We start from the raw sequence: 10,967 nt of genomic DNA on the forward strand, positions 1-10,967 counted from the left end.
ATAGTAAGATAGACAGCATATAAGATAAATACATTTAATTGATTTCTATAGCTGAATAGTGAATACTTCTAAAACAATTAAAAGTACACCGAAGTGATTTCAGCACTTATAATTAGCAAATTGCCATAATTCAATGAATATATATTAGACACAGAATTTCCCCAGCCCTTTATTTAAAATCATATTTAAAGATGTACGGTATACTGACTGCACGGTAAGTACCAGTGTAATTTCCAAATGGAGCATGAAAATGGCATAAATTGAATGTGTTATGTCTTCAAAAGATATTTAAATGTCCCTAACCTGTAAAGAAGATGCTTCACCAGGAACATTAAGACAGCATACTGCTATCAGATGTGCAGTCCAAATATAGTCGCTGGGTGGCAACTGAAGTTCTTTGCATACAGAACACTGTAACACAAAAAGTATATATATTCTTTAATTTAGTATTCTGCATTTATATTAGTCAGCTATAATGTTTCATGCTTTGAATAAAAGAAAAGTTTGGATTTCTATGGTCAACTCTTAGTTATTTTTTTCCGTAAAAAGCTGACAAATATATTTTAAAAAAGATGTAGTCTAAATTCAACTCAATGTTTAACAAAGATGTATTAAGTGTCAAAGAACTGAAGCATTAAAACTTAATTTTTTAAATAATGTGAATCATGTGCAAAATCCCCCAACAATAATGAATAGAGAATAATTTGAAATATCTGCCTAGCACTACAAATAAATCTATAAATCTATAAAATGGCATATGAGAACTTTCTTATATGAGAGTTTTTTTAAATTACAAAATAACTTTCAGTAGTTGCTGACAACTAAATATGGATCTTTCTTGGTTCACTTTTTAAAGACTTTTAAAAAAATATTACAAGCAGAATACTTCTTTCTCAACTCACTGATGCTGATTGCATACTTATTTGGAAGCCTACTACTGGTAGAATCACAAAGACCTTTTTTCAACCAAGAATAGTTAAACTTATATAATTCGTTTTCTTTTATAATGCACAAGTTAATAAAAAATACTGAGACTACATCAAATAGCAAATTATTTGCAGCATAATGTGATTGTTTCCATTCAATTTCATCCCCAAATATGATACATTCTTAAAGTTTTCAGATTGTGTCATTCTAGGAGGGAAAAACAGAACATTAGGGAACAAAGTGAGCCACTTTCCTTATTAATATAAAGTCTAAATGTTACAGAAAGTGTGCAGTATAGATGTATTCCAAGTTCATACAAATAAGACTCCAGAAAAATGCTTATTTGAAGCAGTTCATTTGCCTACATTTGCCTATTGATGAACATATACATCATTATAACTAAGCCTGCTTAAATACATTTCAATTTGCTGTTACTTTACCTTAGCTATTGATGATTGACCAATCTTCCAAATAATTAGTCTATCTTTATGGACTAGCCAAGCCCATCCACTTTCATCTAGCAGCATACTCAAATCGTCCTCAGCTATAATAAAATAATAGATTCCAAAATAAATTATAATTATAAATAAAATAAAATCCAGGCTTGCCTTCCTTCTCCGAGGATGGCCCAAATCCGTAAGTAGATTCATAGGGAAAAAAGAATTTCATTAGACACCCAAGGCAGGTATGTTTTTGACAATGAGTAACGTTAAGAGTAGGGGAAAATTGACAACCAGTAACAATCTTGTAAAACTGATATGATTATGTGTCAACTTCACAAAATAACTTGATTCTATTTTATATGGGTAGTCCTCAGGTTATGACCATTTATTCAGTGACCGTTCAAAATTACAATGGCAGTGAATGAGCGGGACTTACAAGCAGCCCACAAAGTTGCAGCCATTGGTTACAGGTCACGGTTGGATTGCTCGGAAGCCAGGCTCATGATTACAACACTGGGACTGCCAGGATGGCCATCGCTATGTGATTGAAACTCCAGTCCCAAATGCTGTTGTAAGCAACTCCGACTACATCATTTAGCGATGGAAATTTCAATTGCTGTTATAACTTGAGGACTAGCTGGAACTGCTGGAACTTCTCAGTTGCTAGAAATACATAATTTTCAAGTACATAATTATTTGAGCGTCAGATAGAAATAATGAGTTATGGCTTCCAAGCAAAGTATTTTTGCTTCTAATGCAAATTAGGACAGTTTGAATCATTTTTATTTTATAAGTCTTTAAACAGCAACATTGCTGTCTTGCTAATTTACAGATACAAGCAAAAATGCTATTTAATAATCTAAATTCTATTTCTTCCATTATCATTTATTTTTATGACCAAATTAAAAAAACCTTACCATCAGCCATTCTCAAAGCTTCTACAACTTTTACTGGCAAAGGTGAACCAAACTTTTTTACATCATAATTGATAGTTTCACTTCCTGTTGGGTGATGTACAACCTTTGTAGGGGTACACCTAAGCAGAAAAAAATAATGATTTAATAATGAAATTAATAGCATTGATTTGATTTTTGTTACTTTCAACACTACACAAATTCTTTAGCTATCTAAACAGTTGAAGTCAAAACAAATTGTATGCAGGTGGTTCTCAACTTACAACACATTTATTCACTGACCGAATTGTGCCCAACACCATGGCTGCTGCAGGGTTCCCATGGTCACGTGATCAAAATTTGGGTGTGTGGCATTCCCCAAATCTTGTGTGAATTGGGAAAATGAGGTTTCTGAAGCACTGTGAGAATGCAGTCTCTTCTCATACTCCTTCGGAAGCCTCATTCTACAAACTGTGCAATCCTTAATTAGTCCATTCTCCCAATTATGAGAGGCTTGGGGAATGGCGAGGTGGCTTTGGAAAAGGTCTGCCATTGACCAGGAGCTGTCTTCAACAGGCTGCTCCGGCCTCTCAGCTGAAGATGAGGCGTGTTGGATGGCAGGGCCAATCACACCATTCCCCAAGGCTCATGCCTTGGGAACAATGTGAGGGTGTAAGGTGGCATTTCTCAATGGTAACAGCAATGCTAGGACTGAAGTTGAGGACCAATGGCAGTTGGTTGAAACTGCTGAAGGCCCTAAGCCTCGACTTCAGACCTAGCCGTGGTACTGCCTCCAATTGTTGAACTGTGGGGCTAGGCTGGGGCAAAGGCTGAAGCTTTACATTGCCTCATGTACAGCCTGTGCAGAACCTCCCAAGGCTCCTCACCTCCCTGAGGCAGCACCTCTCGCTCCTACTTATGGCTCCATCCACTTACCAACTTGCAAGATCACTTACAGCTGCAACCAGAAGGGCCGAGATTGTAGTCATTGAGCAAACCAGTCATATGGTGTCTTCCTTAATAACTGCTTTGCTCAACAACAAAGATTCCAATCCCCCCATGTGCTTTTATCAATTCATACAAAGATATTTGCTTTTAATATTTTATTTCATTTCTATTAATTTTTCTTTACCTTTCATATAGTTAACAAAAACATTTCTCTTAATGTGCTTTTTCAAAAGTTCTGGGATTCTGACTGATATGGGTTTTTTCTCTTCAGAAAATTATTCTTCCTGACTTCTCGTATTTAGGTCTTCTCTACTTTCCTGTTCTTCCTGTTCGTCCCAAATATCGTTCACGGAATTCCTGTGCTTTCTCTATTGTATCAATTTTATATTTTTGTCCTGCCATGCTACTAAGGGCCCCTCTGGGGTAAGCCATCTGAATGGTATATCGTTCTTGATTAGCTGAGTTGACAGAAACTGGATTTGTTTTTCTTTGTTTTTATATTAGAAACTGAGTACTGCTCTTGTCTATTCCCATTCACAAACTGTTGATGTTTCGTAAATATTGAAATATTTGTAATCAAGCTGAGAAGAAAGATCAGGCAAAGCTTAAAGTCAGGGAGTGTTATTAATCACAGATAAAGCAAGATCATATATACTTGAAAATGTAACTGGCTTGAACACTGCCAAAATATACTTCTCCATTTCATTTTTGAAAACAACATGATTAATAATCAAGGTTAATATGACTGCAATGTTGGAACATTAGCAACTGATTATGTAGGAAGAAAGAAAGTTAAGAGACTTCCGGTTCGGCTCTGTGTTGGTGCGGAGCTGAGGAGCGGATCGCCTCTCTGAAAGATTCCGAGTTTCGCTGTTTGGCGGCTTCTAGGACCGTGTCGGACCCTGGAGGGGTAAGCAGACGAAAGGGGAAGGCGCAGAGGTCTTGGGAAGGTGCTGCGATCCCGGAGACTGTAAGAAGAACCCCGTGAAAACCAACAGCAGAAGAGGGAGATTGTGATGATCGGAACCAGAGACGCAGCACCCCAGTGGCCTAAAGAAGAAGGATGCAAAGAGTGGGAAGCAGCAGGCTGAGCAGTGGGAAGGTGTGTTTAAAGAAGATTTCCAGAATATTGGTGTATATTACAAAGGAAGATTGAAGCTCCGAACTGAACAGTGTAGAGAAGCGGCAGAATTAACGGTAGGAGCACTGACAGAATAATGGCACAGATTTATGCTGACTAATGGAACAGTGAAATCTGAGGAGACGAAGGGTGAGGCAACAACGTTTACTTTGAGAGTTGAGGAGAGAACTATAGAACTATACTGTCTGTTTGAGAATTGTGGAAAGAAAGAGAAAGAAACTGACGGTGTTTAAGTGGTACAGGGAGAATGAAAGAACAGTTAAGAGCGTAAGATTCAGAAAAGAACTTTTGACGCATTGAAAGATCGGAGGAAAGGACTGGGAAAAAGAAACTTTAACCTGGAAAATATTTATAGACAATTGTGACAATGAAAATAAGGAAGATTTGATTTATTTAAGATCTCTAAGTGGAACTGTGACTGTGTGGGAGTAAAAGAATAAAAGAGTAAGAAAAAAATATAACAGAAAGAAGAAATGAACTGGAGAAAGTGACTGTGTACCTTTGAAAGACGACATTTTGAATTAAGAGCTGTAACAAGACACTCAACAAAAAGATTATGGACTTCATTAAATGATACTGGTAAAACATAAACCCATTTAAACAATATTGGTAAAAAATAAATTTAAGAGATACAGATATGTTAGAATATTAAATATAGAATACTGTTTAATACTGATTGAACTGTTTTTGACTAACTGAATGATTGTTGGAAGGTGATCGTACAAGCATATAAAACAGATGGTTAAAGAATAATTGTATAGTATCATTATCCCCATCGTATTGCTAATTATTGATAAACTATTCTATTTAATGTTTAAATATAACGTAAGTAACTCAGAAAAAAGAAATCAGATACACTTCCTCCAAGTTAAATATATAATTAAGAATCTTAAGGAAATAGATTAATCTATATATATAGGAATTTAAGTATCTTAATGAACTGGGTGCCCTAACTATTTATATTAATTAATTAAGTATATAGGATTGTTGTTTTCTGATTAATTATATTTACATTTGATTAATTATATCTATAGTGGATTAATTATATTTATATTGGATTAATAATTAACTCTTTAAATATCAGAATATCTGAATATGTAAAAAATAGAAGTAAGATTTGATTGAGAGTATTCATAATAGAAAATTGTTAATTAATAACATATGTACTAACATTTATATTGAACCAAAAAGGAGAGGATAATATAACTCTACTAGGGATAGTTGATGGTGGATTGGAGAGAGCTGCTACAGATAGTTAAAATGGCAACAACAATTACAACTGTAAAATCAGGGAAGAAACCTACAACAGCGATGTCTTCACCTCTGGGACAGAGATCGATAGATACAATGTTATTAGTGGAAAAGCTCTGCTCAAAGTCTGCAGACAGTATAGACAACACTTTCTATGATGCAGGAAATGATGGTAAAAACCCACGAATTGATAGTGAGGAACCACGAAGATATGAAAACAGAGACGAGAACTGAAATAGGAGGAGTGAAGAATGAGATACAAAATGTGGATAGTAAAGTTGGAATGATGCAGGAGGCAATGATAAAGAATGAACAGAAATTAAACACAGTAGAGGCAAGAACAGAGGTGGTAGAAAAGAGATTAGAGGAATTGGAACAAAACTGGAAAATGCTATACTGCGAACTTCGAGATTTGGTGGTGCACATAGAATTAGAAAAAGCATCATTTTATCTTAGATCTCAGAATGTTGTTGAAGATAGAAAAGAAGACCTACGTGCAATAATGATGAACCTAATAGCAGCGGCTCTACAGAAAAATAAACAGGAAATTGAGAATATCGACGAGGTTTACAGAGTGCACTATGCATGAATACACAGGCTACCCCGAGAGGTCCATTTCCGATTTGCAAGAAATACACAAGACCTGCTATATAGTAAGACCAGAGATGAGCCATTGATATATAAAGACCATGAAGTAGTTACGTTGAAACAAATACCCAGGATAGTTAGAGAGCAGAGAAGGGGTTACCAGTTTCTGTCAACTCAGCTAATCAAGAACGATATACCATCAGATGGCTTACCCCGGAGGGGCCCTTAGTAGCATGGCAGGACAAAAAATATAAAATTGATACAATAGAGAAAGCACAGGAATTCCGCGAACAATATTTGGGACGAACAGGAAGAACAGGAAAGTAGAGAAGACCTAAATACGAGAAGTCAGGAAGAACAATTTTCTGAAGAGAAAAAACCCGTTATCACAGTCAGAATCCCAGAACCTTAGAGAAGAGGACAACAGACCAAGAACAAGAGAACCCAGAACAAGGAATAAAACAAGAAACGTCCTACGCAGACAGTAAGACGAACAGAGAAATCACCCTATTTTCAGTTAATATCAATGGTTTAAATTCATCATAAAAAAAACAGACACTCGAGAAACTCAAAAAACATTTATCCGGATAAGGATAAAGACTATAGAAGTTCCAAAAAAGAAAAGAAAAGGAAACTACTCCCATCTTCTTTTAACAATATGGTGAGAGAACTAAATTTGAAAGACGTGTGGAGAGAATTGTATCTAACTAAAAAACAATACTTTTTTTCCCAACCCCCATCACTCTTGGTCCAGAATAGATCAGATATGGATGGACCCAGGTCTAATGGAGAATACTGAAAAGATAGAGATTTTGCCAAACGCATGGGCCGACCATAATCCTATTCAAATTAAGTGGAAAGGAAAGGGAAAGATTGGAAGATGGACATTTAATAATAGTATACTAAGAGATAAGGAATATATTGGAATGATGAAAAAAGAACTGAAAGTATTTTTCGAAATAAATAAGAGAGAACATACGTCCCCACAGAATCTTTGGGACACGACAAAAGCCTATGTGAGAGGTTTAACTAATGCCTATAACATTAAAAGGAACAAAGAAAAAAGGCAACAACAAAACGCGTGGAGGGAGAAACTCAAAGATTTGGAAGCAAGTAGACAAAACGATCCGAATAATCAAAATATTAAGAAAAATAGATTTGGTAAAACACAAGATAAATTTAAGTACACAGGAAGACCTGGCCCAAAAAATCAAATTAGCAAAACAAAATTACTTTGAAAGTGCAAATAAGCCAGGTTAGCCCACAAAATAAAAAAAGAACAAGAAAAAAGAACGATTGTAGCTCTCCAAGATCAAGAAGGGAAAGTATGTACTCAGGCCAAGGAAAAGAAAGAAATTGCCAAGGAATTCTTTACGAACTTATATAACCAAGAAGAAGTACCAGAAGAACTTGCTAACCAATACTTGAAGGAAATTTTTTTGCCAGAAATGACTGTTGAAGAGAAACACACTAAACAACAAAATATCGATAGAAGAAATTAGGAAGGCAATTGGAGCACAAAAACCAAATAAGACCCCTGCCCAGACGGAATTTCATCTGAATTTTATAAGGAGTTTCAAGAGTTATTGGAGGAGTTAATGACGGATCTATATAATGAAGCCTTGGAAAGTGCTAATATACCAAAATCATGGACTGAAGCGTATATAACTCTCATCCATAAAGAGCAATCAGACCCATAAAAAATTCAAAACTACAGACCAATATCACTTTTAAATGTAGATTACAAGATTTTGGCCACAATACTGGTGGAGAGATTAAAGAAGAGTATTAAGCAAAACTATTCATACCGATCAGAATGGGTTTCTCCCGCATAAACAAATGATATACAAGAATATACAAGAATCATCATGGATGTTTTGGAATTTTATGAAGTACATACAACCAAAACAATGGCATTGATGTTCTTAGATGCCCAGAAGGCTTTTGACAACCTGAATAGGAAATTTCTTATCAAACAATTGACAGACATGAAATTTGGTGAAAAATTATTGGGATTTATCAAGACAATATATAATACCCAATTTCTATTTATATTCTATTAAATAAAACAATCTAAATGCAAAATTAAGCATATTCATTCAACACTAATAAACACTATAATTGCACTCTGCAAAACAGATTTCACTTCTGAATCCTTTTCAATGTCACTGCGACGAAGCTCAACAGAAATTCAAATTAAACAATTTTTAAATTCTTTTACATTGAGTCAAACCATGGGCTTATCTAGTCCTGATCTAACTGGGAATGCTAGTTCAAGGCCTTAAATGTTTTTACCACTGCAGTAGAACAGGAAACAGGGCACACAAATATACAATACCCATTAGCTTTTCAACACATTTATTGCATTCAGAAGTTGACATACAATAAAATAAAAAATAATCAATCGTTGGGGCGGGGTGGGTGGGAGTTGGGGTGTGTGATTTTTTTGTCCAGATTTTGTTCTATTATACTTTATTAATTTATTTGATTCTTTTTGTTAGTTTTGGGGGGTGGGTGGTTGTTTTAAATATGGTTTTACATTCTGCAAATCGCCTTGAGTCACCCTGGATGAATAGGCGGCAATATTAAATAAATAAATAATTAAATAAATATACTCAATATAGAAAAAATCTGAAAGAAGGGTCAGTCAGACCCAAAGTATTCTGGAATAAAAGTATTTTAGTTTTAGCACTTAAAAATAGTGGACTGAATGTGTACATATTTAATGATATTAAATAATGGGTTAATCTATCATTGTATAAGCTTGATCATCCGAGATTGACAGTTATGTTTCACTATGTACTAGAAATGCAAATATGAGAATTATTCATATGATGAAAACTGATCAATACAATATCTTTAACTCTTATCCCTTTTTTATTGGGTACGGTTAAGATTTCTTACAGTGCTTTTTCAATACAAGAAATAAAAGGTACATTTTTATTAAAACTTTGAAAAGGAGTATCCAACACTGGAGAAATAAAAATGCACTAATTTTTGGGTGGGGGTGGGGATATATAAGTGGCAGCTTAGAAGAGCCCCATCCAGCCCGTGGATGACAGGTTGCAGCGCACAAGAGAAAATCTCCAATCCTTCCTTTCCTCTGAAAGCAGCACCGCATTTGAAACACATAGTTTCTTCCTTGGAAAACGCCTTCGTGTTCCCGCCTCAATTAGGGCGACCCCAGAAATTGTGACTTCCCCCACAACACCGCAATACTTATTTGCTCTTTTGCAATTAAAATGGCACTTGTCTCCTGAAACCAAGTAAACCCCGCCCCTCCTCTCCAGATGCCCCTTGAAAATCTTCGCACCAATCGCGTGGAAGGAGGGCCCGGTTAGGCTCCACCCACCGACGGGCGGGGCAAAGTACTCACCGCGCAGAGAGGGAACCGAGGTGTCTCCTCGTTGCCGGCGAGAAGAAGGCTGGGGAAGAGACGGACGAGGTCACCAGCGTTTGGCTCTTCTTACCTCCGGGGCGGAGGCTTCTTCGGCCCGAGCCCCCGCCGCCGCCGCCTGGAGTGTGAGGCGAGGTGGGAGTGGAAAGAAACATTGTCGCTTCGGTGCGAAAAACCGAGGAGCCGTTATAAGACAAAAAAAACAACAACCCAAGCCCCGCTTCAAGTCCCGTTACTGTCTCTTCTCGTGAAGCAAAACCGGCGCACCTTAATGACGTCGTATATTAGCCAAGCACGGGATTGGCTGAGGATTTCTCCGCCCCTCGGCTTGCTCCTATTGACCCTGAAAAGCGGGAACTTCTCGTATATATATATGTGTGTGTGTTTGTTGTGGGTTGGGTCCCGTATGAGCAGGAAAAGTAGCCGGAGACAAGGAGAGGCAGTATTGGACGATGCAGCATTTTAAAGCCTATTTCAAACTGGGGACTCGGGCAGAAATTTTCGAGGTGCCGAGCTCTCCCTCGCCATGTACATGTTGTGCATCCGAACTAGACTGTGTTATTTATCTGTGTCATATAATGTGTAGGTATATGCATAATTTCGTATTTATTTTGTCATGTTTATGTAGGGTATATTGGAGGTGGTGACCCTTTGAGAGCTGTATGCAACGAAACTTCATTTTAATGTATGCATTAAATGAATGATTAGTGTACATTCAAAAGTGACAATAAAGTTACTCTTAAGTCATTCTAAGTAAATCCCTGACATTATGATAATGTATCTACTGGTGTTTCAGAATAACAGAGTTGGAAGGGACCTTGGAGGTCTTCTAGTCCAATCCCCTGCTCAAGCAGGAGACCTTATACCAGTGGTGGCTAACCTTTTCGGGCTTGCGTGCTGAAAATTGCGCACGTGTGCGCTTGCGTGCCAGCACCCAGAAGGCAATGTGCATGGGGGGGGCACGCTTCCTATGCGTGCGTGCCGCACATCTCTGCACATGTGTGTATGATCCCCTGCATGCCCTGCGTCTCTGCGTGTGCGCGCATCTCCCATGCACCCCCCCTGCACATGCACGCCAGATACCCAACAATCAGCTCTCGGGCAGTGCGCATACATGCGCAGTGGGGCTCTTCCAGGCGACCTCTCGCGTGCTGGCAGAAGTGGCTCTGCGTGTCACTTCTGGCAGGAGTGCCATAGGTTCGCCATCATGGTCCTATACCATTCTGGACAAATGGCTGTCCAATTTTCTCTTAAAAACCTCCAATGATGGAGCACCCTCACCTCTTGACTAGACCCACGGACTACTAATGAGAAGCCGAACATGAGCTTCCCAATATGTATTCTTTTATTTGATCTATTTCTACAGTCACACCATCAGT

At 37.5% G+C, this 10,967-nt stretch overlaps 1 protein-coding gene across 1 annotated transcript in view; it reads right to left on the reverse strand.

The window, feature by feature from the left end:
- NUP133 (nucleoporin 133) overlaps nucleotides 1-9,858 on the reverse strand; it is a 35,178-nt gene extending 25,320 nt beyond the window's left edge. Inside the window, exons 1-4 of the mRNA XM_026669459.2 lie at nucleotides 9,568-9,858; nucleotides 2,288-2,406; nucleotides 1,368-1,471; nucleotides 304-411 (exon numbers count right to left, since the gene is read on the reverse strand). Coding sequence (XP_026525244.2) covers nucleotides 304-411; nucleotides 1,368-1,471; nucleotides 2,288-2,406; nucleotides 9,568-9,743 — 507 coding nt within the window. The 5' untranslated portion in view covers nucleotides 9,744-9,858. The remainder of the gene's footprint in view (nucleotides 1-303; nucleotides 412-1,367; nucleotides 1,472-2,287; nucleotides 2,407-9,567) is intronic.
- Nucleotides 9,859-10,967: the final 1,109 nt, after the last annotated feature.

This window comes from Notechis scutatus, chromosome 1 (genome assembly GCF_049901735.1).
Source record: "Notechis scutatus isolate UNSWTSFEM ecotype Mainland chromosome 1, rNotScu1.2, whole genome shotgun sequence".
Taxonomy (NCBI): Eukaryota; Metazoa; Chordata; class Lepidosauria; order Squamata; family Elapidae; genus Notechis; species Notechis scutatus.